The sequence below is a fragment of the Symphalangus syndactylus genome, chromosome 6, assembly GCF_028878055.3.
Source record: "Symphalangus syndactylus isolate Jambi chromosome 6, NHGRI_mSymSyn1-v2.1_pri, whole genome shotgun sequence".
NCBI classification, from domain to species: Eukaryota; Metazoa; Chordata; class Mammalia; order Primates; family Hylobatidae; genus Symphalangus; species Symphalangus syndactylus.
The window spans coordinates 56775129-56802467 of record NC_072428.2 but is presented as its reverse complement, the minus strand read 5'-3'; the positions used below and the strand labels follow the sequence as shown (position 1 = coordinate 56802467).

Below are 27339 nucleotides of genomic sequence, written 5' to 3'. Positions count from 1 at the left end.
CCCAGCAGTCACCCCAGCGGCTGGGACGCCGCCCAGCACCTAAGGTTTCCAGCGGGCTTTGTAGCGCGGAGTCCTCGTGTCTCTTTCTCTTGCAGGATCGTTGATTCCTCTTCCACAACTGGAACCAGAGGCCAGAAGAGATGGCCCCCCGAAGGACCAGGACTAGGATACGAAGGCAGGTTTCGGGACCTCAGACGTCTGCAGTAACCACCCTGCGCGACCAACACCTAAGGATGCCCCGGCTGCAGACTGAGACCCAAGTCTGACTTCCCCCTGCGAGTTGAGGCTCCTTGCCTGGTTGCTGCGACGATTCGAGATGGGCCTTACCCGGGCCCCACGCGAGTCGCAGGCACGCAGCACGCACGCTTAGTAAACACCAGCTGTAGTGAGCGAGTCCCCCCTTTGTAACTCGACAGAGTACAAAGTTCTCTGGAGCGGCGGGCGCCGCAGGTCAGTGGCGTCCGCGGGGACCCCGCCCCCGCCCCCCGCGCGCGGCCGGGGCCACCCGGTGGGGTTGCGACGCGCTGACGTGGGCGGATCAAAGCGGCCGTCCGCCTTATAAAGCAGTTTGGGAGGCGCGCGCCGGAGATCGCGCGGGGCGAGGAGGAGAGCTCGGGCGAGCGGCGAGCACAGGCCCTGGGAGCTGAGCTCAGCAGAGAGCAACCGGAGTCCGCGCCTGACTCCGCGCGGGTCCTGAGCCGGCCGCAGCTTGCCAGGATCCCCGGCGTCCTTCTCGCGCCGCTTCACGAAGAGGGCGCCTTCGCCGCTCGCCCAGCCGGAGTGCGCACGGGCCCGCTGGAAACCGCACTCGCCGCTCCTTGGGCAGGCCGGGACACCCGGGCACGCAGGGCGCGCCTGGCGAGCGCCCCGGGAGGTGAGCAGTGGTCGCGGGCAGCGGGCAGCCGCTCAGCGGGGACCCGCCAGGGCTGGGGGCGCCCGAGTCCGAGGGGGACGACGCTTCTCGCACCCGCCAAGATCCCCTTGGGCACCCACTCCCGGGTAAGCAAACCAAGCGCTCCTCCATACCTTTCCTCCGCAGCACTCCGAAGAGTTCCCCTTTGCGGAGCGAAGCCGCGGGAGCCTGGGGATGCGGGGTTTAGGGGGACGCGGGACAGTGGTGGGTTGTGCAGTTCCTGCGGCCCTCCTCGAACTTTCCCGGCCCGGCCCCCCTCTTCTGCCCCCACTCCCCAGGCGACCCCCTCCTTCCCAGTCGTCCCGTGGATGAGGTCATGCCCAAGCCACCCCCGGCGGTGGGGGACTTGGATCCCGCGACAGAGGGTGTGTGTGGTGGGCGGGGGAAAGGGTGGCAAAAGGCAGAGAAATGCGGCAGCGCCTAGTAAATTGGGGATGGGGGCAGACGCCTGGCTTTGAGAACGGGTCCCAAGGGCGGCGGGGGGAGGGGGAGAACCGAGTTTGTTTACTGACCTGAGCTCCAGGCTGGGGGCTGGGGAGGAGGAAAGTCCTGTCCCCGGCCCCGAGGCACATCTGCAACCGCCCCAAACATCTGGCTGAGCTCGCGTACGAGCTCCACGCCTCCCACCCCCGGGGCTGAAGTGCCTCGGTGTCCCTCAAGGCCCTGGGCGCGCAGGGTCCGGCTCCAGGGGGTTAGCAGGAGGGATCTCGAGTGCCCCCACCCACCCTTCCCACTTCCAAAACAACCCGTCTCCCGGGTGACCCAGCGCCGCGTGCGCAGCCAAGCAGATGTCTCTCGAAAGCCTCGCGGCTGGGGTCAAAGCCGGGTGGCCGGCCCGGCCTCGCCCCGCCCTGCAGGTAACCTTGAAGCCTTCGCTCGGCGTCCGTGGTTGGCGGGGTCAGCTCCGTGAGCTGCGTGGCGGGAGGCTTCGGGACCTGCCCGTGCCGACCTTGCGCGCCGCGCGGACAATCGCCCCGGTGCACGGTGCCCGTGGGGCGTCGGGGTAGGGGAGGCCCCGCAAGTCCTCGCCGGCGTGGCCTGGTCCCAGCGGCGGGCTTTCCAGAGTCCTCCACAGCCCGGGCCTATGACCACCTGTTGGCGGCGCTGGGCTACGGCGCTGCGCTCGTGGTGTTCTCCCTGTGCACAGCCCCAGGCGGCCGCCTCCTGGGCCCGCTGCAGGCAGGGTAGCTCGGACCAACTTCGAGGAGGTGACCGCTCGTTCTCCAAAGGTGCTAAGCCTGGCGCGGCCCACTACGCGCCCGGCCCCAACCAAGGGCCCGGGCAGGTCAGGGCGGCCCACGGCAAGTGTCCTATAGAACGACCAGGACACAGGGAGTACTCCCTCGTCCTGGTCGTCCCATCCCCAGACGGAGAAGCGGGGGCCCAGGAAGAGGAGGGGACTTGACCCCAGCCTGCGACGCGGGAGGCAGCCGCGATCCCCCCCATCGAGCCCCGGCTCAGCGCCCCCTGGCGGGCTGGGGGCTTTGGGAGGCGCGTGCACCCTGACCCGCGAGCTCAGGCGGAGGGTGACCCCGTGGGGGTCCGTCAGGACCCAGAGGCTCGGGCCAGGCGCTGCCTCCCCGAGCGACGAGCTTGGGCGGCGGAGGGAGAGCCCTGGGACAGCCAGGGCTGCACCGAAAGAGCTGGGCGGGGCTGGAGGCCTGGGTCCCCGTCCGCTGTGCGACCTAGGCGGCTCCTTCTCTCCCTGGGAGACCAGGCTGGACACAGATCCCCCGCTGTGAGTCCGCGCGCCTCCGTCCTCGTGCGGCCCCCGCCCCCTCCCCACCCAGGAATGCCGGGTGCATTCGGAGGGCGGCGCACTTTGGGAGAGGGGAAGACGGTGACTGGAGTTTTGATTCCCCCCTCCATATCCAGCGGATATTTTTCTCGTTCTGAGAAGTACAAGAAACTTGCAGGACCAGGAAGACAAAGGATTTGGATACAGGCTGGGTGGGAGGACGGGGCTGGGTTACACCGAGAACCCCACTGAGACCCCCAGCCTTGACGGCATGTTTGTCGCAGGCGCCCCTGTGCTGGGCGCTAGCTGCGGGGCTCCGCGGAGGAAAAGAACTGTACGATCCAGGCTTCTCGCCTTCCTGTGGGTTTTGCCGACAGGCTCCAGAAAACAGTGGGGCTTCCCCTCTGTGCGTGCTGACGACCCACGCGCAGGAACGCGCCACGCAGGTGGCGTCGCGGTGCAAATAGCAGAGGGGCGCGGAGCCCCGCAGGCTGCAGGGAGACGGGGTCCTCGGGGGACGCACGGCGAAGCACCATTCCTCGTTCTTATGGAAGGAGACACCGAGGCTGGGGTGGCTGAGGGCTTGCCCAAGCTCACAGAGCCAGATCAGAACGTCCCTTTTCTGCTCCAGCGCCCCCACTACCGTGGGCGCCTCCTTTTCCAACTCCCTAAACCCTTAGAAAGGAATCCCTTTGTCTCTGGTCCTCCCGAGGGGAGAGGGGCTGGGGCTGTGTCTGACTGCGGGTGAACGCCAGGTGTTGGTAAATTTGGGAGAAGCTGGGAAGGGAGTTAATGAGGTGAGAATGAAGTGAAGGAGAAAAAAAGCGGAGAAAGCGGCTCCGCGGGCTGCGGGCGGGCGGGCGGGGCAGCCGCTCCTCCGCGGCCCGAGGGCGCCGCCTGGAGGCCAGAGGCAACACCGCGCCAGCCCCGCGAGCTTCCCCACTTCGGCAAGGCGGGGCTGCCCAGTCCCAGCTCGCACGCCTCCACCCCCACCCTCCAAAGTGGGGCGGCTAAAGACGGACTTGGAGACTCGGAATCCTCACTGTACAAAGAGCCCTACCATCCCGTTTCCCAACCTTCCCTTCCCACACCGAGAAAGCGGGGCCCCGAGCAAGCCCCATTTCCTGATTTCGCCGGACACCCGGCTTGCCGCTCCCTAGCTGAACCCCACCTCTGCGCCTCAGTTTCCTCATCTGTGAGATGAGGCAGTGATAGTACCTATCTCACTGGGTGCTGGGAGGAGCAGATGCGATCGTGTTAGGGAACTTTTTTTGTTTGTTTGAGACGGAGTTTCGCTCTTGTCGCCCAGGCTAGTTAGGGAACTTTTTTTGTTTGTTTGAGACGGAGTTTCGCTCTTGTCGCCCAGGCTAGAGTGCAGTGGTGCAATCTCGGCTCACTGCAACCTCCGCCTCCCGGGTTCAAGCGGTTCTCCTGCCTCAGCCTCCCGAGTAGCTGGGATTACAGGCGCCTGCCACCATGCCCGGCTAATTTTTTGTATTCGTAGTAGAGACGGGGTTTTGCCATGTTGGGCAGGCTGGTCTCGAACTCCTGACCTCGGGTGATCCGCCCGCCTCGGCCTCCCAAAGTGCTGGGATTACAGGCGTGAGCCACCCTGCCCGGCCAGGGAACGTTTTTTATAAAAGCGGAATTGTGCCCGAATTGCCCCAGCTTACTGAGGAGGTAAACTGAGGCACGGTTGGAAAGGAGAATTGCCGAGGCCCTATTAACTAATGCTCAATATTGCGGGGATAAGCCCCAGCTCCGGGGCCTCGACTCTGCTGCTTCGCCCGGACTCCTGATTCCTCATTCCTCTCCTTTCCGTCCCAGGTCTGCGCCTGTCCGGGTTTCCCCCTCTGCCTCCGTGGCTCTCAGCCTTGTCCTCTGAGCGTCCTTCTCCCTCTCGCTGTGTCTGCCCGGTCTCTCCGGGGGTCTCCGGTTCTGCCGCCTCCTGTCCCTCCTTCCGGCTGCCCCGGCACGAGGGGCGTGAAGGCGCGTTGGGGCCCAGGGCCCCGCTGGGAGACACGCCTTCGGCCGCGCCTAATTCGAGCCAGGCGCGGGACGCGTCCCCCGGCCGGGCGGAGCGGGAGGGGACGCCCGCCGCGCTCGGCCTTCCCGGGCCCCGACCCCTCCTTTGTAATTTGAATAAAACACCTCCCCCGCCCGCGCGCCGCCTTAACCCGCCGCCTCCGCTCTCCCCGGCTGCAGGCGGCGTGCAGGACCAGCGGCGGCAGTGCAGGCGGAGGACTTCGGCGCGGCTCCTCCTGGGTGTGACCCCGGGCGCGCCCACCGCGCGACGATGAGGGCGCGGCCGCAGGTCTGCGAGGCGCTGCTCTTCGCCCTGGCGCTCCAGACCGGCGTGTGCTATGGCATCAAGTGGCTGTGAGTAGGGACCCCGCGTCCACGCGCACAGGCCGGGGACTGGGGCGGCGGAGGGCGTTACGGGGTCCCCTGCATGGGGCGAGCGCACCAAGACCCGGGAGCTTAAGCTGGCTTGGCGGCCGTGGGCAAGTCATCCCTAAGCCTCCGTTTCCTCCGATGTAAAATGTCCCTACCTCCCGGAGGCTTGCGAAGAGGGAGTGAGACGGGCGTGGACCGCAATGGAAGCGCCTGGTCCTGTGCAGCTGACGGTGGCGCAAGGGCCACGGAGTTTCTGGCCATCTCCGCAGGAGCAGATGGAAAAAGACATTCTGTTCAGGAGGCGCAATCCAGAGCGGCCAGCCCAGGAGCGTTCCTTGTTAGTCAGTCTCCTTGACCCTAGCGGGAGTTCCGCTGAGACACTCCTGACCCCTCTACCTGGGTGACCTTGGGAAAGTGTCACTCTACCTCTTGGGGCCTCCTTGTCCTCCTCTGTCACAGGAGGGTGAGACTCTCCACCTCACTCAAATCAGACGAGAAGAGGCTCCTGAAAGGACCTCAGAAGCTGTCAGATGCCGCCGTGCCCATGTTCAGGGCATTCCTTCAGATAGAAATTATTCACGCAGGGGTAGGAGGGAGAGAGAGGCTTGGTGCTGAGCTGAAGGGAGTGCCTGCTCAGGGGGCTGGGGGTGGTGAAGAGAGGAGTAAACGCCAGCCCCTTCCTGGAGGAGCTGCGCTCTAAGTTGAGAGAGATAAGCCCAGGCTGTAAATAACTCCACAAGTGTCCAAGTGCCCGAGGAGAAACCAGAGCGGGAATCTGGAGGCCTAGAGGAAGGAAGCCTACCTGGTGGGAACACAGATTTGAGACACCGGGAAGCTTTTCTGGGGCTGTGCCCCTGGTGACTGAAGCGCTGCCGGGAATTGGCTGGTTCGGGCAATGGAGAGGAGGACGCTGTGGGCAGAGGGGCTCCCTCAGAAGGAAAGTCCAGGACAGGACAAGGGTCTGGAATTTGGGGCCGGGGCAGGGAGCCTGCAGATAAGACAGCAGGGGGCAGGTTGTGGGGGCTGGGGAGGGCGCTGCAAAGGGTTCGTGAATTAGTTGGAAGACAGGGTGATAGTGGCTGCGCCGCCAGCAAACAGTCTGGAGGTCACTGGCCCTGCCCCTTCTCAGGCCAAGTTATTGATTAATTGATGATTCGAGGAGGGAACCCCGTCTTCTTGCCTTTCTTGTTTACAAGAAGCCTGGTCTCAGCGATCTCCCGGCCCTGGGCACTAGCTTTTCCCAGCTGTGCCTGAGGAGTTCTGTGAGAAACCAGCCACCTTCCTTTTGCGATGGGGTACCCAGCACCGTTCCAGCTGGCAGGGACCTCCGATCAGCGAGTCCAAGCTCTCTCGTCCACTGCCACCATTTTACAGATAAGGTCCAGGGAAGGAGAGAATTGGCTGAAGGAGCGCCAGACGCCTTGCACTGGGTTTGGGTGTCATTTGCCGCCCATAAGAATCCTATGGGGTCACTGCCATCATCCCTGCTCCACAGTGGGAACATTGAGACCCTGCAAAGGGCGTGATGCACGCAAGCCCCCACGCTGGCATGTGGTGGGATGGACGGCTGGCTAAACTTGACATCCATGTCCTGTCCCCACTGCAGAGTCAGGATGCCACAGAAATGGGTACGACACATTGTGTGCCTTAAATAAGCCCCCAGGCTCTTGGGGGAGATGGACATATAGAAATACAAAGTGGACTATGGTCTGTGTCCTAGCAGAGGGAGCATGGCAGCCCAGAGGAGGAGTGGTCAGTTCTAAGGGAGATGCCTGGGCCAGGATTGGAAGGACAGGGAGGATTTGGATGGTCAGAGACGGAGTGCAAAGCAGGCGTCCCAGGAGGGAGGCACAGCACGAGCAGAAGCCTGGAGGCTGAACAGCGCATGTGGGGAGACCTGGAGAAACCAGGCACCACAAGAGCCTACTCCTAAGTGCCCCAGACGCTGCTCCGAGAGCTTGGATCATTTAATTTAGATCATATTGCACTCCTATGAGAAGGTGATAGTCTAGCAAGAGGGGATTAAAGTCTTGCTAGAGTTGAAGATAGAGGGGGAGGTGGGAAAAGGGGTGGAGTTTAAGAATAACAATTATCTGCGTATGCATGTGTATATCTAGATACATGTATGTAGGCTGCGTGCATATATGTATGTATATGTACATATATGTCTACACACACATGGCCTCACTATGTGCTAGGCACCGTTCTAAGTGCTTTATGTATATTGTTCCATTTAAATATCCCAACCACCCTGTGAGGTGGGTGCTGCTATTACCCCCATTGCACAGAAGAGGAAACAGAGACTGGGGGACACAGAGATGGGGGACTCTACCTAGCAGGGTGTCACAGCTCAGAGGTAGTGGAGGCAGGATTTGAGTTAAGCTGCCTAGCTCTGTGGTCTGTTGGGCACAGGGAGCCCCAGCACAGCTGGGAGCAGGGAAGTGTTCAGTGAGGCTGGAAATCCGGGGACTCACCCAGGAGCCTCCACTGGCCTGGGCTTTGGAGAGTGAGCTGGAGATGAAAGGGGCACTTGGCACAGGAACTGAAAGCCAACATGGCCCAGTGGCCTGGAATGCTCACCTGGTGGGTGCCTGGGACGCAGGCTGAGCTGGTGGGATGGGGGCTGGGGAGACGGGATCAGAACCTGGCTGCCCGTAGAGGCACCTGCCCGGAAATAACCTGGGGATTCTTTCCTACCTTACCTCCACCCAGGCCAAGCACCAGAAGACTCCCAGCCCCTCAAGTATTTGGGGTCCCAGGTCTGGGCTGTCCACCCCCTTCTTGGCTTTCCTGGGTAGGGGGAGGGTTTGAGGGGAGTCCCACTCTCCTGTGAACCACGGAAGCAGTGGGGTGAGAGGAAAGGCCCAGGCTGGTTGGGAACATCCATAAAGGCCGCCCCCTTCCCTGGGCAGTCCCACACCTGCCACTCCCACGGAGGTGGGGCCAGGAGGCTCTAGAGGGCCATGGCGCTGCAGAGTAGGGTGGAAGGAGCGCCAGATTGGGACTGCAAGGCCCCGCCTGAGTTCTGCAGGTCAATCGCTTTAGCTTCTCTGAGCCTCAGTTTCCTCAGCTCTAAGATAGAGGTAGAAGGAGCCCTACCTCAGGATGCGGGAGGCCTGGGGTCTAGCTTGTCTCTGCCTCTGACTGGCTGTGTACAGATCTGGGCAAGCCCTGCCCTTTCTGGGCCTCAGTTTCCCCACTTGCCTAGTGGGAGTTGGTGATGCTGTGGCAGCTGCCCTTTGGTTTCTCGGTTGAGAAGTGTCAGACCAAGGCCTGTTAGGGCTTTACCTTTGCAAGATGGGCTGCATAGGTGGGTCAGCATGTGTGAGGCCAAGGTGACAGGCTTCCATCTCTGAGGTCTGGGCAGTCAGATGTGAAGGGGACCCAGTGTCATTTCCAGGCAGGACTGGATCTGCAGGCTCAAGGCCCTTCATCAGCCTCCATTTCTCTATCTATACAGTGGGGACAAGGGCTGGACTGGTCCCTCTTCACTCTGGAGTCACAAAGGCTTCACAAAGCCTAGGAGGGAGGGAACAGGAGGACTCTCAGGCTGTGGGGCCCCAGGGGCTTCTTCTTCCTGGATGGGCAGCTGCAGCCCCAAGCTGGGGTGGCTGGTGAAGAAGGGGCACTTCCGAGCTTCCTAGACCTCTCCCCAATTCCTAGACCTGGTGCCTAATTGAGGAGTTAATTGAGGAGTCATGGAGGGAGAGGTCCCCCAAGGTTGCCCCAGGGGAGTAGATGGAAGCCTGGGGAGAGGCTGGGCTTGCCTGGGTGGCCTAGAGCCTGGGTTCCTGCTCCATCCTCCCTGCCACATGGGCACCAGGATGAGGTGGGGCCCAGGAAAGCCCAAAAAGACATGGGCAAGGGAGGGACAAAGGTCTGGTTGGGAGAACAGGATCTCCTCGACTCAATTGTTCTCCCACCTCAGGGCCAGCAGGGTCCACAGACGCAGAAGCACGGGGATTCTAGGGCAAGACTGAGTCCCTAAGCCAGCCCTCAGCCCTCATCAGCATCCTCCTCTTCCCAGAAGCACAGATGTGGGCATCAGGGGCTCTCTCATCGCCATCTGTTGACCTCACCCCATCTCTCTCCCTGGGTGGGCAGCTGCCCAGCTACGTTCTGGGTGGTGCTGATGGGGGCACCTTCTGAGGCCCTCTGAGCCCAGCTCTGCCGAAGCCTCACCTGGAAATGGGCTGGCAATACCACTCAGCACCGTGGGCGGCTGAGCTGCAGAACTGCAGAGAGGGACCTTGGGGCCCGGGTCACTTAAACGAGCCTGAACCCTGGTGCCAGGTCTCTGGCTTAGAATTCATCATGCGACCTGACCCCTGTGCCTAGAGGGAGAGGGATGCTGTGAAATGCAGGTCCAGGAAGGAAGCCCTTCTTTGAAGGTGCCTTACCCGGGCCGGGTCCCCTAGAGCAGCCTGAGGGTAGGGTTGCTGGCACCACCAGGAAAATACCTCAGTGAAGTCATTTGACAGCTTGTGTTACCAATGTCAGAGCCTGCATTGTTCTTGAGCATTGAGCAGTATGGATGGGGAAACAGAGGTGGAGCAAGGGGCAGTGACTTGCCCAAGGTCTCACAGGCAGAGAGCTGCTGAGCCAGAGCTTGAACCCGGGTCTCTGCCCCAGCCAGTCCCAGCAAGGCCCCCAACTCCTGAATGAGAGGAGGCCTTGCCACCCCGGTGGAGCCCCGAGCTCCGGCCTCGCCTGTGAACTCTGCATTCCCTCCTGTCCTTTCTTCCACCCTCTCCCCCAGGCCCCCACCCCCAGATAAACCGAAATGTTTCCAATTAGGGGTCTGTTGGAGTGAAGCGAGCAAGATGTCCACAAGAACTCCCCCGCCTCCCATCCTAATCCTTGATTACCTCCCCAAGGGGGATTTATTTGGAAACGGTCATTACCACTAATTACCAGATGACCGCATGGCCCTCCTCGGGAGTGGAATCTGCTGCCTCCCGCCTGCGATCTCTGCCTGCAGCCCCTGTGGGCGGGTGGCCTCACTGGTACACATGGCAGCCTGCTCCTGTCCCAGCCTCAGCCTCCAAGGCGGGCCCCTGGGCCTTCACACTGCTCTGCGCCCACCAGGGCCTCTGGATCTGCTTCTCATTTACCCTTGGGCCACCTGGGGTGTCTGAGCCTTGTCTGGAAGGTGCTCTGACAGCACCTTCTCTCTCAGCCTTCTGGGGAGGATGGAAAGACTGAGACCCAGGGTGGCTCCGGGGCTCACCCCAGGGTCCCAGCCAAGGAGACCCAGGCACCAGGAGCACCAGGCTCCCTTCCCTGAGAGCTGCAGCACCCAGCACTCACAAGCTGTCAGCACTGACCTCCCCGGGAAGAGGCTCAGCCCCCATCGTCCCACCCCGTGGCTTGAGCCGGAGCCCAGGGAAAGACACAGGAGGCTGCCTTCACTGCCTGAACGCCCACCATGTGCCAAGAGCCTACTGCTAGGCCATGCACTGATGTGCTGTGGCCCATGTCGTCTTTCTCATTTGAAATGCAGGAAGCTGGCTCAGAAGGAGCGGGAGGAAAGTTGGGTGAGGGCGAACGGCAGAGCAGGCTCAGGACGGGCTGGGTGGGGACCGCCCAGAGCAAAGCGGAGGGAGGACTCAGAGAGAAGTGACCCCTGTGCCTGCAGGGACTAACAGCCTCACCAAGAAGGATGATGGGGCCTGCTGGGGGGTGCTGGACAAGCACAGCCCCTAAAGCAGGGCTGATCATCCCCTCCGGGCTGCCCTCTGAGGTGTGAAGTGGGAGGCTCTGTCAACCGGGAAGGGCCATGCCCATGTGGAGCTGTTACCCCGGGACGGCACCGCACCCAGGGACAGGGTTTGCTGGGTGGAGGTGGACGGGCTGTTGACAACCGGGAAACACACTGAAGTGATGACATTTGCCTCTGTGTGGTCAGGGCCCACCCAGGAAGTACGGCAGGGTTCAGCAACAGGTTCCCCAAGAAGGTGAGGCCAGGACAGGCCAGAGCAGTTCTATTTAGGTCAAGAAACCGCATCTGAGGGATGCTGTGCGGCCCACGCTGTGCCGGATGCTGGCATCTAGACACACCAAACATTTCCCAGCTCATAGTTTAGGGGGTGGCAGTGAGGGGAGACTGCCCTGGACACCACAGTTGATCTTACACAGGGCAAGTCACGCCGCCCTAACCACAGACACCAGGCCCTGCTTTCTGGGTCTCTGGGAAGGTTTCCATCTTTGGGGGTTATAGGGTGGGTGGGGCATGGCACAGTGTGAGAGGCAGGAGGAAGTGAAGGAACCTATTGAGTACTTACCGTAGCACATATCATTCAACCTTGGCAAGACCCTGAGAGGTCCCTACGTTGTAGTTGATGCCCAGAGAGGGGCAATAGTTTGCCCAAGTTTGCACAGCACATAGAGGACAGAGCTTGAGTGAGAACCCAGAGGCCTTCTCGCTCCATCTGGTCCAATACTTGCTAGGCAACAAGCGGGGGACTTAGCTTCATCTATGAATTTTTTGTTTGTTTGTTTTGTTTTTTGAGATGGAGTCTCGCTCTGTCGCCAGGCTGAAGTGCAGTGTCACAATCTTGGCTCACTGCAATCTCTGCCTCCCAGGTTCAAGCGATTCTCCTGCCTCAGCCTCTCAAGTAGCTGGGACTATAGGCACGCACCACCACGCCCAGCTAATTTTTTGTATTTTAGTAGAGATGGGGTTTCACCATGTTGGCCAGAATGGTCTTGATCTCCTGACCTCATGATTTGCCTGCCTCGGTCTGCCAAAGTGCTGGGATTACACATCTATGAATGTTTTAAACACTTTGCCTACGTTCTGTTATTTAAGTCTCACCATAGCCTTTTTTTTTTTTAAGTAGACAGGGTTTCACTGTGTCACCCAGACTGGAGTGCAGCAGTGTAATCATAGTTCACTGTAACCTCAAACCCCCGGGCTCAAGTGATCCTCTCAAGTAATTCAGACTACAGACATGCACCACAACACCTGGCTAATTTTTTTTACTTTTTGGTAGAGACGGGGGCTCTCACTATGTTGCCCAGGGTGGTCTTGAACTCCTGGCCTCAAAGGATCCTCCTACTTTGGCCTCCAGAGTAGCTGAGATCATAGACGTGAGCAACAACCCCCAGCCTCATCATAGCCTTTTGAAGTAGTAATTATTTTATTTTATATTTTATTTTATTTTATGTTATTTTTTTTAAATTTTATTATTTTATTTTTTTGAGACAGAGTCTCATTCTGTCGCCCAGGCTGGAGTGCAGTGCTGCGATCTCGGCTCACTGCAACCTCTGCCTCCTGGGTTCAAGCAATTCTCCTGCCTCAGCCTTCTGAGCAGCTAGGATTACAGGCATGCGCCACCATGCCTGGCTAATTTTTGTATTTCTTTAGTAGAGACAGGGTTTCGCCATGTTAACCAGGCTGGTGTCAAACTCCTGACCTCAGATGATCTGCCCGCCTTGGCCTCCCAAAGTGCTGGGATATTACAGGTGTAAGCCACAGCGCCTGGCCTTATCATTTTTTTGTAACAGATGAAGAACATGAAGCCCAGAGAGGCTGGATAACTTACCTAGGTCACACAACTGGTGTCCAAGGCTTGTGCTCTTCCTGGGACTAGACCAGGAGTGAGAACAGCTGGGTCATTGATTTATAACTATTGGTAGCTTTATCCAGCCATTAGACTAGGGTATCCTTGAGGAAAGGATCTATGTCATGTTCATTACCAAATGAGTCTGGGAAGAGTTGGTGCTTAGTAAATACTTCTTCCACAAGTAGATCAAGTTCATTCATGTCCAGAAGCAGGGGGAACGGCATTCCTGGCGTCAGGAAAAGCTTGGGCAAAGGCATGGTGGCAAGACAGTTCCTTTCAGAGAAGTCAAGAACCTGGTGTAGCTGGATGTCAGGATGAGGATGGGAGGCTGGCGAGAGCTGGGAGGCCAGGCTTTGAGGGGCCCGGAATGTCAAGCGGCAGCCCTTGGCCTTGACTAGGCAGGTCCAGGGAGGCTACCCCCAGGTAGGAAAAGACCACCAAGGTGGTAACTGTAGTAGCTTCCATCACTGACCACTGACCACAGAGTGTCAGCCCTGGGCAGAACGTGAGACACACATTGTCTGATTTAAGCCCTCAGTTAATACTGGGAGGTTGATGGGAGAGGAGAGGTTAAGTGACTTGCTCAAGGTCTCAAGGGGAGTGATATAGCCTGGAGTCTACTCAAGCCTTTGCAGTGCCCTTGGCAATGGGCTGCCTCCCTCAGAACTCAGCTCAGGGGTTCTGGGATCTCTACCTTGCCAGGTCTCAGCCCAGACCCTGGGTGAGGACCACTGGGGCCACAGCAGGCGGGGCACTCAGCACTTCTGGCTGCAGAATGGCCCCTCTTGGTTCCCTGTCGCTCCTCGGTCTCTGCTGGGTTGCTGAAGGCCAGCTGACTCTGGGTTCCAGACGGCCCCTGCTGTGGGTGGGGGCACTGAGAGTGAGTCCATGTGGAGTCCTTTAGGGTTATGGGGTCCTTAAGTGCTGCCGATGCAGGCTGCCCTCAGAGAAGGCCTAGGAGAATGGCAGATCGAGGAAGGACCTGGTCCTAGAGTCTTGGAACCCAGGTGCCCAGAGCTGGGATCTGGGAGGCTCTTGGGTCCTCTAACATCACCAGGGTTCACTAGGCTAACATTTCCCAAAGCATGGATGAGGTGGATGAAGTCAGCAGCCTCAAGCAAAGGGCTCTGTGCTCACTGTACTAAATAGACTCCCTGAGTTAAATAACACCAAGCCTGTTGCTTTGCTGCAGGACTTCTCAGGACCTTTAAAATGTAAATGTGCATACTGACTCTCCAAGTGGGGACATAGTACATCATGTTCCCCAAATGGATCGCTTTTGTCAGAGTGTCTCACTGGAGCCCATTCTGGGAAATATGGTTTACAAGTACAAACACTGAGGCCCAAAGAGAGGCAATGAATTATCTAAGATCACACAACAGGTTAATGGCCAAGTCTGGATTAGATACTAAATTTTTCAAGTTCCAGGTCATCACAAAACTGAGTGGCTCTTTAATCCTTTATTAGGAATTCCTTGCATGTATATGGGACTTTACAACATAATAAATGGGTTTAGTAATCACATGAAACAATGATGGAAAACTCCTACCTCATGTTGCACGTCTAGAAAGGCTTCAGTTAATAGTATGTATAATTATTGTGATTATAAGAATCTAGCATTTCTCATGGTTTCTGGCACATAGCTGCTCAGTGTTGAATGAATGTTGAATAAAGACTAATAATTCACAGCTGTGTGAGAACTAAATCAGGTGGTGGAGGTGAGCTTTGTGAACTGTACAGCTGTTTTGTTAGTATAATTATCCTAAAGCTTAGGTAGGATGGGGGTTGTGATCCTATGTTATGAATAGGGCCTGAGGCCCAGAGAGGGACAGTGATGTGCCCAAGGTCACATGGGGTGAGAGGGGGATCCACTACTCTGCCAGCCGACACTTTGGGAGCCTTTTTTGGAAGGAGCCAGGAAACCAGGAGGCAAAGTCCATTGAGGGAAAGGCTGGGGCCAGAAGTGCAGGTGGAGGCCATGTGGCCTCTGACAACCCTGTCTCTCCTTCCATCGGTCATGGCCTTTCCATGGTGTGCAGGGCGCTGTCCAAGACACCAGCGGCCCTGGCACTGAACCAGACGCAACACTGCAAGCAGCTGGAGGGCCTGGTGTCTGCACAGGTGCAGCTGTGCCGCAGCAACCTGGAGCTCATGCACACGGTGGTGCACGCCGCCCGCGAGGTCATGAAGGCCTGTCGCCGGGCCTTTGCCGACATGCGCTGGAACTGCTCCTCCATTGAGCTCGCCCCCAACTATTTGCTTGACCTGGAGAGAGGTAGGAGCTGGCGAGGCTGCTGAATGCATGTGGGTGCGGGTGAAGGAATTCAGGCATCAATCTGTGTGTGTTTAGATGGAGGGATGGGTTCATGGGTGGGTGGATGATGGATTCACGGATGAACGACGGGTGGATACAGGCATGGATGGATGGGGTATGGGTGGATGAATTAATCATAAATATGAGTGTGCAGGCATGAATTCACGAATGAGCAAACACAGGTGAGTGACGATATCAGCACAGGGGAGCCTGAAGGACATCTACCTGTGTGCCCCCATGCATGAATGAAGGAATGACCCAAGGCTGTGGCCTGCTGTACTTGAGGCCACATGTCAGGGAGGCTCCTGGGAGGGGAGTCTAGAAACAAGAATGCTATAGAGCCCACCCTCAGGGCAGACAGGTGTGCCACAGGTAACACTGAACCAGGCTGCTGAAACTGTTGCACCATGCACAAAGCAGTGTAGGGACAGAACATCTCGAAGACTTCCTGCAGGAGGTGGCTTCTGGTGGGAGGGGGGTCTGGGGGACCCATGTACAATAGGGAGGCTTTTGACAGACAGCAGCGCCCCAGTGGGTGTAATCTCTCCCCTGCACTATAATAACTTTTCTTGTGGGTCCTAAACAGTAGCAGCTAATGTTTGACAAACCTTCCTTTCTTCCTGAATTATTTGAACTCCAGAGCCAGCCTGTGAGGTAGGTGTTATCGCCTGTATTCTACAGTTAAGGAAACTGAGGCTGGAGAAGGGAAAGTGGCTTGCTAGTTAAGAGACAGAGCCAGGGCTCGGACCAATGGCCAGGACCCTGCAGCTGAGGCTCCTGAGTGCTGTATTTGTTTCCCAGGGCTGCTGTCCAATGGGCCACAACTGGCTGCTTGCAAACAACAGTTGTGTATTGTCTCAAAGTTCTGGAGGCCGGAAGTCTGAAATCGAGGTGATAGCAAGGCCATGCTCCCCCTGAAGGTGCTAGGGAGGATCCTTCCTGGCCCGTCCCTAGCTCCTGGTGGCGGCCGGCCATCCCTGGCATTCTTTAGCTTGCAGCTGCGTCACTGCAGTCTCTGCCTCTGTCATCACAGGGCAAGCTCCCTCTTTGTGTGTCTGTGTATCCAAAATTCCCCTTTCTTATAAGGACATCAGCCACTGGCCTAGGGGCCACCCTGATCCGGTATGACCTCGTCTCAGCCCCATTACCTTTGCAAAGACCCCAATTCGTCATAAGATTATGCTCACAGGTACAGGGGTCAGGACTTGAACACATCCTTCGGGGGGACACAGGTCCACACACAGCAGGCCCTTTGTGCATGTCTGGCGCATCAGGAGCTCAGAGCCTGGGCCTCACTACTGTAAAGCATCCCCTAATGCCAGTGCAGGGCGAGTGGGTGGAAGCCCAGAGCTGTGAGTGTGAGTAGGAGGACCTGGGTGAAGGCATGCCTGTGGGTGTGGGGTCCTGAGTGTGGCTGTCAGCTGGTATATTCAGAAGGAATTGGGGAAGCAGGGGTGACATCTCAATGGCCCTAGTGCCGACCCCTGCTGGCGCCACCTTGGTTGCAGCAGGGTGTGGGCGAAGGAGGAGGACCTCTCACCTGGGCGGGGTCCTAGCCCTGGATCAGCCTCGCTGACCTTCCTCTCCCACCCTCAGGGACCCGGGAGTCGGCCTTCGTGTATGCGCTGTCGGCCGCCGCCATCAGCCACGCCATCGCCCGGGCCTGCACCTCCGGCGACCTGCCCGGCTGCTCCTGCGGCCCCGTCCCAGGTGAGCCACCCGGGCCCGGGAACCGCTGGGGAGGATGTGCGGACAACCTCAGCTACGGGCTCCTCATGGGGGCCAAGTTTTCCGATGCTCCTATGAAGGTGAAAAAAACAGGATCCCAAGCCAATAAACTGATGCGTCTACACAACAGTGAAGTGGGGAGACAGGTAACCACCCACCCCGCCCACCCCCAGATAGTTGTGCTTGTGCCATTGGCCAGAAAAGGGCCACCCAGCGTGCCCCAGTGGCGGGGGGTGCGGGGGGACGGGCCCTGACTGGCCCACACCTGATGTGCCTCGCACCGTCCTCGTCCTCAGCCCTTCCCTCGCCAGCTGCTTGGGGCTTGTCTCGCTTTCCTCCTCCAGGGGGTCCACTGGGGTTTGGGTTGTCCAAGCAGAAGGAGCACTGAACTAGGAGTCAGGAGCTCTGAGTTCTGGCCTTGGCTCTGGCACTAAACTCGCTTAGGGACCTTGGGAAAGTCAGTGCCTCTCTAGCCTCAGCTGTTCCCATCTATAAAATGGTGGAGGTGACCTGGTGCTGAGTCCCTATCTGTCATATTCCTCAAGCTGTCCCTCCCTCCAGGGTGTGGAGAGGGCTGTGGTCAACAGAAGCCTATCCTAAGGGGTCATCTGCTTGAATTTAACGGGGACTCCCACCCACACCAACTGAAGCTGCTAGAACAGTTTCCTCCAGCATTCATTATTATCAGGTTTTCATTCATTCCTCACCTCACTGCCCAAAAGACTGGCGTGAGTGGACCCGTAAGTGAATGAACTTTCTGCCAATCTGTGTTTCAGACACTGTGTTTGGTGCTCCATATATTTCTGTTCTGTGGTCACAGAACAGCTCGGGCAGGCCCTGTTGTCCCCTTTTTACAGATGGGGAAAGGACCGTGAACGGCAGGGATGGCCACTTGGCCAGAGCTGCATGTGCAGATGGCGTCTCATCAGCTCCGCCCTGCACCCTTTAGCCCCATTTTACAGAGGCACTAAGTGAGGCTGAAAGCACGTCAGTGGCTCAGCCCCACAGCACGATAGAGCCCAGGACTGTGGGACTCCGAAGTCCAGGGGCTTTGGTGGCCTAACCTGCTCTCAAGGGTCTTCCTTGTGTGAGGATTCTAGGGTGTCCAGGCCATCATTGGACAGTTAGGGAAACTGAGGCCAAATCATACTGTGGGTCTATAGCAGAGCCTGGCCGGGGACTCAGGACTCCTGCCTCCTGGCCCTGCTGACCTGTCCCCTACCCCTGCTCGTGAAACCCGGTGGGAGCCCTTCACCAGCGGCCTGCACACCCACCATCATGGCCACGCCCACCATCATGGCCAGGCCAGCTGGGCGCCACATGCTGCCAGGGCCACAGCCCTCCCCTTCCCACCATGCAGTCCAAAGAGGGTCCTCCGCCTCAGGGCAAATCAGGCCCGTCCCTGAGGCCATCTGCAAATGGGGCCAGTGTCCCTGCAAGCTGCAGGGCTGTGTGAGGATTAAATGAGATCACAAACATGTGTTTAGTACCTCGGGAAGCTCCAAGCCCCTTCCCCCAGCTTATGCTGAGCAGCAGAACCTAGTTCACCTTCCCTCGATGGCTCACCAGTGCCTCGGTGCCCTGCAGTCCTGCTGACTTCATCCCTGTGACCTCCACAGACTTTTCTCAGCAAATTCCAGATTGGGTACCCAAACACACTCCCTGGGTCCTCACTTCCTGGCACTGGTGAGGGGAAGGAGCCCTGGGACCTTGGCCAGCTCCCCCACTAACTCACTTGTCTTGGGCAAGTCCTGCCCACTCTGTGCCTCAGTTTCCCAGTCTCTCTGATGCAGGGGATGGGCCCAGTTTCCCATGACTCTTGCAGGTCTCTGTACAGGAGAGGCAGGAGGGTAGGCCTGGGCAGGGGAATCCAAGTCTTGTGTTGAAAGAAGGGTTTAAAAGGCAGAACTGGAAGGCCTGTAGAAGGCATCTAACTTCTAGGCTGGGCACGGTGGCTCACGCCTGTAATCCCAGCATTTTGGGAGGCCAAGGCGGGTAGATCATGAGGTCAGGAGATCGAGACCATCCTGGCTAACACAGTGAAACCCCGTCTCTACTAAAAATACAAAAAATTAGCCGGGCGTGGTGGTGGGCGCCTGTAGTCCCAGCTACTCGGGAGGCTGAGGCAGGAGAATGGCGTGAACCCAGGAGGCGGAGCTTGCAGTGAGCCGAGATCGCGCCACTGCACTCCAGCCTGGGCAACACAGCGAGACTCCATCTCAAAAAAAAAGAAGAAGGCATCTAACTTCTGCCCCTCAGATATGAATAGGGAAACTGAGGCCCAGGGAAGCTGGTGGGCCCAAGTCCTTTTTGAAGCCAAGAGTATCCCCAAGCCTCTGAGCCCAAGGGGGCTCTACCGTAGTTATTACTTAAATGGATTTTTCAAAACCAATATTGATTTAACTTTTATGGCTCACAAAACCCTTGTGTGTGTGTCATCTCATTTCATCCTTACAGCTCTCTGCAAGGCAGGAATTATGTGCTCGCCTTGCACGAAAGAAGACAGAGGCCCTGAGTCCCTGAGTGGCAACGTGGCTTGCTGAGGGTGGCCTGGCAGGAGCACTGGCAGTGGGGGGAAAGCCAGCCAGGCGGCGGGGAGGTGCCCCCGGCACTCACCCCTGCCTCTTCTCCCCTTCCTACCCTCCTCCCTTCCTTCCTTCTCTTTTTTCTTCCTTTTTTCCTGCAAGCATTTAGTGAGAGAAAAAGCATGAAACAATTAAAAGCCACCACTTTTGGAATCACCCTCAGATCTGGGTTCAAATCCGAGCTCCATGATTTTCTATCTGTACCCTTGGGCATGAGACTTAGCCTCTCTGAGCTATTGCTTCTTCTTTTTAAAGTGGGGGAAGTAAGGATACCTCCCTTGAAGGGCTGTTGTGATCAATCTCCATCATGTGTCAGAGTGCTTGGTATACAGTAGGTGCTAAACAATGGCATCCCTATCCCTGAAAATGCCTTTCTTCCTGCCCCTCAGCTGCCCCCCAAGGTTGCAGGAAGGCCCACACCACCTCCAGCTTTAAAGCAAAAAGCTCTATCACTTGAGACTCCGGCAGGCAGTGACTCCCTGAGAGCACCCAGCCATGGGTGGGTGGGGCTGGGGTCCCGGGTCAGGCCAGGGAGGGGACTCTGGCCGCCCAGCCGACGCCTTCCCCTGTCCACAGGCTCTGCGCGCCTCTCTGGAAATGAAGTGTAAGTGCCACGGAGTGTCTGGCTCCTGCTCCATCCGCACCTGCTGGAAGGGGCTGCAGGAGCTGCAGGATGTGGCTGCTGACCTCAAGACCCGATACCTGTCGGCCACCAAGGTAGTGCACCGACCCATGGGCACCCGAAAGCACCTGGTGCCCAAGGACCTGGATATCCGGCCTGTGAAGGACTCGGAACTCGTCTATCTGCAGAGCTCACCTGACTTCTGCATGAAGAATGAGAAGGTGGGCTCCCACGGGACACAAGACAGGTGAGGCCTGCCGCCACCTTGGTGGGAAAGGGTCACCCGTGTTGCACATGCTGTTCCCCAGCTCAGGGCCACGCACACAGCAGGGACTCAGGTGGCATTTGGGGAATGGAGACCCTGCTCAGTTGAGGGAGTTGGCCCCAGGACTGCTAAGTGGAGATGCCGGGGTCCTAGGGTCCCCTGCAGAGCTGCTGGGAGCGCCTGTTCTGCACTGCACCTGGCAGGGGCCCAGTGAATGTAGGCTGATGGGGGGGCCCTGCTCCACCTTCCCCAGCTGGGGAGACAGATGGGAAGAGACAATGACGCTACTGGGGGACAGGACAGGAACGAGGCTGCCCAACGTAAGATAGGTGCTCAGAAAATGTTTGTCAGATGAACAGGTGAGGGGTAAAGGCCATACACCCTGCCCATTGCACAGTAAAGGGACTGAGGTGCCAGGGGAGATGGGGACAGCCTACGCTGAGTGAGGGAGAGCGATGTCTGCCTGCATTCCGTGCAGCAACACTGCCCCTGTGTCCTCGCCCCTGTGAGCCCTCTCCTCCTGGGGACCCCAGGCCTGGAACTCTACCACAGCCCCAGTCACAGCTGCTGCAGCTGGCTCAGGACAGTCGAGTGAGGGAGCCAGGGGTGACTGCAGACCTACTGTGTGCTGGGTGGGGCTGGTGAGGACTGCACAAGCAGCATTTCCCAAAGACGGTGCTGGGGAAAGCTGGTCCCGATCTCCTACGAGAGAAAGAGCTCTGTCGTCACATGCATTTGGGAAATTCTCTGGCGATTTACAAGGCACTAGAATATATGAAAGGCTCTGAGGAATCTGCAGTAAAGGATCTGTTTAAGCCAGTGTTTCCCAGAGGTGTTTGGCCATGGAACTCTTTTATTAAGGAGCCCCTAATAGCATTCCACAAAACTCGTGTTCTCGGGGTTAAAAGAATATTGCACCAGAGAGTGGGTGTCTGGGAACGTGTCTGGCACATAGTTGGTGCACAGCCAGCGTTGACTTCCTCCGCAGCCCACGTTCCTGTCTCCAGGAGAGGGAGGGGTGGGCTGCATCCCCACAGGCCAGGGCAGCCGGCTCTGTGAGGAGGCCCAGGCTCCCATCTGGAGGCCAGATTGAGGGGGTCGGCGGAGGGAAGATGGAACCAGGTCAGGCCAGGGAGACAGGGAGGAGCCAGAGGCTGGGCTGAGGTAGATGGGGATGGGGGAGTTAGAGGAGGATTCTAGAACATGGAGGGCTGCAGGAGGCCCACGGAGGACCGGAGAGTGAAGAAAGGGTCTTCCTGGATCCATGTGCGGCTCTGTGTGTGTCAGGGAGGGCACAGCTTCTCAACGGGGACTTGAGCACATCCCTTTCACTGATCTGAGGCTGAGGCTTGTCTTCCGCACAGTGGGGAGGGCACCCCACCGCTCACAGGGTTGTCGAGTGATCTCCAAGCACACTTACCTAGCATGTCCCCTCTCCCCTCCCCTCCTGGGCAGTCTCCCCTCCCCCTGTGCCCTCAGGCTGCCAGGCCCCTCTCTCCCAGCTGCCCCTCACTCCTGATGAGGAGGCCCCGCCCACAGCACCACCCACCCTCCCGGCTTCCTTTGCAGCCCCCACAGGGTTCCTGCGTTGCGGCTCCCGGTCCTTCCCCAGGGGGACCCTTGCAGGCATCTGTATTAGTTGGCTTTTGCTGCAGTAACAAACACCCCCAATTTCTCAGTAGTTCATAACCACAAGCATTTATTGTGCCCATTACATGAGACTGCATGTCAGCTGTGTCTCTGCCTGGCTCTGGCAGGTGCTGGTGGGAGGTCCCCAAGGGCTCAGGTCGTGACAGGAATGCCTGGTGTGAAGGGAGCCCAGAGGGTCCCTGATCCAGCCTGGATATCAAGGAAGGCTTCCTAGAGGAGGGGAAATTTGAGATTGATGATTAGGTTGGGGTTGGATGTAAGTGAGCGTGGTGAACTGTGAAAGGCGTGTGCATGTGGGGTATCTCTAGAGGCTGGCTCCCTCGCTGCGGAAGATGCCTTGCAGCCTCCTCAAATCTAACCTGGGGAAACCGAGGCCTAATCTGCAGTCAATATTCCAAACCCTAGCCCTCTTGTCATATTTCTTCCAGAGGCCTGCACCTCTGAAACCCACCCCCCTCAGTCTGAGCCACCCTGTGCCCTGGGAGCCAGGCATCCAATGGCCTTTCCCTGGGCCTATGGCCCCACTGGCCCAAATCCTGGTCCCAGGCACCCAGGCCTTGTCTGGATCTGACACTGGAGGCCAAGTTTTCAGACAATGCATGTCAGGGATCCAGAAATTTAAAAAAGAACTCTGCCTCCTTCCCACCCCTCAGGGTAGAGTGCTCAGCCAGAGCCTTCAGGAGAAGGCTGAGGGGGAACTCATGGATGCCGAGTGGCTAAACGAAGCCCAAAAAGGTTCATTGACCTGCCTTAAGTCACACAGCCACTAAGTGGCAGAGCTGGGGCTTGAACCCAGGTCTGTCCAGCTCTAGGGCATGTGTTCTTCTGGGAACTGCTAGCAGCCCCCACTTGCTGGTCACCGGCTGACTCTTCCCAGGCACTCCCCTCCTTCTGCCCATGGCCCCTTCCAGCTCAGGCCTGGCCTCTCCCCCAGCACTGATCAGCCTCCTCCGGTCCTCCAGCCCTCCCCTTCCATCTGCTCTCACTGTTCTGAGGGCAGGCCTGGTCTTCTGCCTTTGCCCAGGCTGTTCCCTCTACCCCAGCACTCCTTCCCTCCTCTGCACGGTGAAGTCCTGCTTATCTTGAATGGCTTAGATGGCCTTTCCTCTTCCAGGAAGCCCTGCTGAACTCTCACAGACCCTGTACTCACCCCGGGCAAGGCCCCTCTCCCTTCTGTGTCTGTTTCCCCATCAGTAAATATGAGGATTGCATTCGGTCATCTCTAGGACTTTCCCATCTTGGACATTGTGGGATTCCTCGGTCCACATGTGGAGACCCTTTGTCCCTGTCTGTGCCCCAGCCCCCTGCTGCTCTGTCCCCAACTACATCTCATGAAAACCCTCCCTGTCTAGCCTCAGCCCAGCTAGAGGACCCACCAGTCTGAACAGATGATTTGTCACTAGACAGAAGAACTGAGAACGGTGGAAGGATGTTTGCATTTTATAGAGACCTTCAGTGTCTTCGCATCCTGCATTTGGGAAGAAATGCAGCCCCTACCGGCTTCCACGCCCTGCCCTTTAGGGTAGGGAGAGCAAGTCAGGGCCTTAGTTTTAGTCCCCAAGTTTAAGCCTCTGCCCTTTGCTGAGCCTGTTTTCATCTGCATAATGGACATAATCATTCCACTGACCCAAGGGCCCTACAGGCCTCCACTAAGATAAGACACTGGAGGGAGTGCCCGACCCACAGGAGGCACATGGCCAACAGACCCCTCTTCCTCCACGAGCAGCGAGTCTGATGCCCAGTGGGGGTTCGAGTATTTCAGCATTTATCCTAGGATTCTAAAAATCAAATGATCTTGACATCTCTCATAATATTTAATTAAAGATTAAATATGGCCGGGTGTGGTGGCACACGCCTGTAATCCCAGCTACTCGGGAGGCTGAGGCAGGAGAATCGCTTGGACCCAGGAGGCAGAGGTTGCAGTGAGCTGAGATTGCACCACTGCACTCCAGCCTGGGCAACAGAGCGAGACTCTGTAAAAGGTTTCACATAAAGATAGGATTATTAGATTGGTTGGAGGGTCCTTCCAGTATTTAGAAGTAGAAGAAATAGAAAAAAGATACCTCCAAGAAAACAAAACAAGGCTGGGCACGGCAGCTCATGCCTGTAATCCTAGCACTTTGGAAGGCTGAGGTGGGAGGATTGCTTGGGCCTAGGAGTTCAAGACCAGCCTGAGCAATATAGTGGGATTCCATCGCTACAAAAATAAAAATTAGAAAATTAGCCGGACATAGTGGTGTGTGCCTGTAGTCCCAGCTATTCAGGAGGCCAGGGTGGGAGGAGCACTTGAGCCGGGGGCCTGGGTGGTGGGGAAGGTGGGGGTCAAGGCTGCAGGGAGCCATGATCACAACCACTGCACTCCAGCCTGGGTAATAGAGTGAGACCCCATCTCAAACAAATAAAAGAAAACAGCCCCATCATTTTGGTAACCCCTTATTAGAAATATAGGGAAAAGTTAAAAGTACCTTTAGGTAAGAGGATTATTTAAAATTCCCCAAAGATCAAGACAGCTTCTAAGAAGGGCTGAGTCGGTGGCCATGGGAGACACTGCCGGCTGCCTGGCTGGGAGTCATGAGGTGTTGGTGGGGTGGTGACCAAGGCAGGCACTGACCTCCTTCCTGCCCCCACAATAGGCAGTGCAACAAGACATCCAACGGAAGCGACAGCTGCGACCTTATGTGCTGCGGGCGTGGCTACAACCCCTACACAGACCGCGTGGTCGAGCGGTGCCACTGTAAGTACCACTGGTGCTGCTACGTCACCTGCCGCAGGTGTGAGCGTACCGTGGAGCGCTATGTCTGCAAGTGAGGCCCTGCCCTCCGCCCCATGCAGGAGCGAGAACTCTGCTCAAGGACCCTCAGCAACTGGGGCCAGGGACCTGGAGACACTCCATGGATCTCTGCTTGTGAATTCCAGATGCCAGGCATGGGAGGCGGCTTGTGCTTTGCCTTCACTTGGAAGCCACCAGGAACAGAAGGTCTGGCCACCCTGGACGGAGGGCGGGACATCAAAGGAAACCGACAAGATTAAAAATAACTTGGCAGCCTGAGGCCCTGGAGTGCCCACAGGCTGGTCTAAGGAGCGGGGCTTGGGATTGGTGAGACTGATACAGACTTGACCTTTCAGGACCACAGAGACCAGCCTCCGGGAAGGGGTCTGCCCGCCTTCTTCAGAATGTTCTGCGGGACCCCCGGCCCACCCTGGGGTCTGAGCCTGCTGGGCCCACCACATGGAACCACTAGCTTGGGTTGTAAATGTTTTCTTTCGTTTTTTGCTTTTTCTTCCTTTGGGATGTGGAAGCTACAGAAATATTTATAAAACATAGCTTTTTCTTTGGGGTGGCACTTCTCGATTCCTCTTTATATATTTTATATATATAAATATATATGTATATATATATAATGATCTCTATTTTAAAACTAGCTTTTTAAGCAGCTGTATGAAATAAATGCTGAGTGAGCCCCAGCCCGCCCCTGCAGTTCCCGGCCTCCTCAAGTGAACTCGGCAGACCCTGGGGCTGGCAGAGGGAGCTCTCCGGTTTCCAGGCAAGGCGGCTTCCGATTGATGTCCCTTCTCCCCCCGCACTCCCCCCACACCAGGCCCTGGCCCTGATCTCCCTGTAAGAGCTCTTGGTCAAGGGCGGGGACAGACATCTTGAAACATAAACCCAGCTGGCAGCATCTTTTTTCCTCAAGGACACACACGCAGGCGCAGCTCAAAGCCTGGCCGTGTTGTCAGGCCTGCCTGCTAAGCTGGCTTCAAGGGAAAACACTCCCTGGGCAGCTGGGACGCAGACTTCGGGGAGGTGGTGCAGATCCAGGCTCTAGCTAGCCCTGGTGGGTTTTCTGCATGACCCTGGGGAGGGCTCTCTGCCAGCCGCAGTTTCCCCATTTGTAAAATGGGAGTGGTGGGGAGGAAGGCTGAAGGTTGGGAAAGGCCTCGTGCCTGGAGGCTGGCGGCAGTGGACGTGTTGAGAAGTGGTTGGATTCTGGTTCTGTTTTGAAGGGGGAGCCAACAGGATTTGTTCTCTTTTTGCATGTGGGGTGTGAGGGGAAGGAGGCCCAAGAATGACTGCGGGGTTTTGGCTGGAGTACTTGGAAGGCTGAAGGGGCTGAGTGTCGACATGGGGGTGGGGAGAGGCCTGGGGTTCAGATTTGGGCCCGTGGGGATTGTGATACTGTTTACGCTCCTAGTGGAAATACTGAGTGGCTGGGCAGATATCTGGGTCTGGAGTTCTGGGGAGCGGCCAGGGCTGGAGATCCACATTTGGGTGTCATCACCAAGGGAGCGTGTGGGGTAGAAGAGTAAAGAGGACCAAGGCCTGGGGCACTCCTGCCTTGGAGGTTGGGGAGATGAAGCTCAGAGAAGACACAGGCGACAGAAAGAACAGCCAGAGAGGCAGGAGGGAGGTCGGTGGTCCTGGCTGTTGCCAAGTGAAGACAGGGTGCCAAGGGGAACAGGATCACCGCAGGCACATCGCTGTCCCTCTGAGCTTCCGTGTCACCTCCTGCATGTAGGCAGCACCAGTAACCAGGAGATGAGTAAGTGGGGTATCCCCAGTGCCTGGCCAGGGCAGGTGGCCCCGAAACAGAAGCAGTGGTTCATCACCTGGATCTTGCTGTGGCTGGGGTGTAAGAGGATGTTATAATCCAAATCTCTGCATGCACCAGAGAGACTTGGACTCTGTCTGAGACCAGTGCTCTTCCCTCCCCGAGCCGGCTGAGGACTGAGACACCACCCGGAGGGGCTGGGGCAGAGCGGGGCCTTGTGCAGGATTTGGAGAAGTGAAGCCACATCCTTGGGGGTGGGATGGCATGGATGACCCCTCAGGGGTTGGACCCAACCTGAGTGGGAAGAAGTGGGGCTTCTGTGGCCATCCTCGAGGCCCTGCCTGAAAGCTTGCAGTGGGGGCAGTCAGAGCCACAGCATCACCAGCTGCAAGGAACCTCAAGATAAGTCTTCTGGTGTGTTTTGCAGATGAGGAAATTCAGAGATGGGAAGGGCCTTCCTGTGGTCACAGAGCTGATAAGGGGCTGGGAACTGGGGGAGGTGGAGCCTTCCCGGGTGGGGCCCCTGCCAGCCCCTCTGTCGAAAACCCCCAGCCTCCCTGGAAGGAGCCCCTGGAATGTGCGTTCTCCAGGCCCAGGGCTTCCCTGCTTCACAGCTCTCAGCGACCTCCTAGCCCACAAAACCAATCCCCGGTCCCTAGCCTGGAACACAAGGCCTGTCCCCCAGGCACAGGCAATTCTTCCAACAGCATTTCCTGCAGCTCCCAGCTGCTCAGCCCGCTTGCCCTCTGGGCATCTGCTGTTCTCCCTGGCCAAGAGTGCTGTTCGCCCTGCTGGAATCGCACACAACCCTCACAGCCCTCTCCACAAAACCTTCCCCAGTGCCCTAGGTGGAAGGGACCTCCCCCTCTTCAGGCTCCCCACAACCCTCTGAACATTTAAAGCAGCCATCACCCTCCTTCTCAAGCTGCCAGCCAATGCCCTCTTCTGCAAAAGCCAGGTAAATGGCTCCCTCCTCCAGGAACCCTCCCCAACTACCCTGAGCCTGGGT

General features: G+C 57.8%; 1 protein-coding gene across 4 annotated transcripts; it reads left to right on the top strand.

Annotated features, from left to right (window-relative positions):
- Window positions 1-501: 501 nt before the first annotated feature.
- Window positions 502-25124, top strand: WNT11 (Wnt family member 11). 4 transcript variants are annotated; one of them, XM_063641383.1, is made up of 7 exons: window positions 698-999; window positions 4857-5030; window positions 14656-14891; window positions 16527-16804; window positions 19820-20112; window positions 24414-24514; window positions 24697-25124. In XM_063641383.1, exons 2-7 carry the CDS (start codon window positions 4948-4950, stop codon window positions 24879-24881), a joined length of 1176 nt encoding a protein of 391 aa, XP_063497453.1. In that variant the 5' UTR covers window positions 698-999; window positions 4857-4947; the 3' UTR covers window positions 24882-25124. The 4 variants fall into 4 exon arrangements, with proteins under 4 accessions (XP_063497450.1, XP_063497453.1, XP_063497452.1 ...); XM_055282983.2 differs by lacking the exon at window positions 698-999 and adding an exon at window positions 2598-2651; XM_063641380.1 differs by having other exon boundaries at window positions 502-874; window positions 24414-25124.
- The last annotated feature ends 2215 nt before the right edge of the window (window positions 25125-27339 follow it).

Excerpts from the sequence above, each read along its gene's own strand:
- WNT11 (XM_063641383.1), top strand. The coding sequence starts at position 4,948 with ATGAGGGCGCGGCCGCAGGTCTGCGAGGCGCTGCTCTTCGCCCTGGCG. Across the intron at positions 16,805-19,819 it reads ACAGTGAAGTGGGGAGACAG|GCTCTGCGCGCCTCTCTGGA; the intron begins GTAACCACCCAC and ends CCCTGTCCACAG. Across the intron at positions 24,515-24,696 it reads CGTGGTCGAGCGGTGCCACT|ATGCCAGGCATGGGAGGCGG; the intron begins GTAAGTACCACT and ends TGTGAATTCCAG.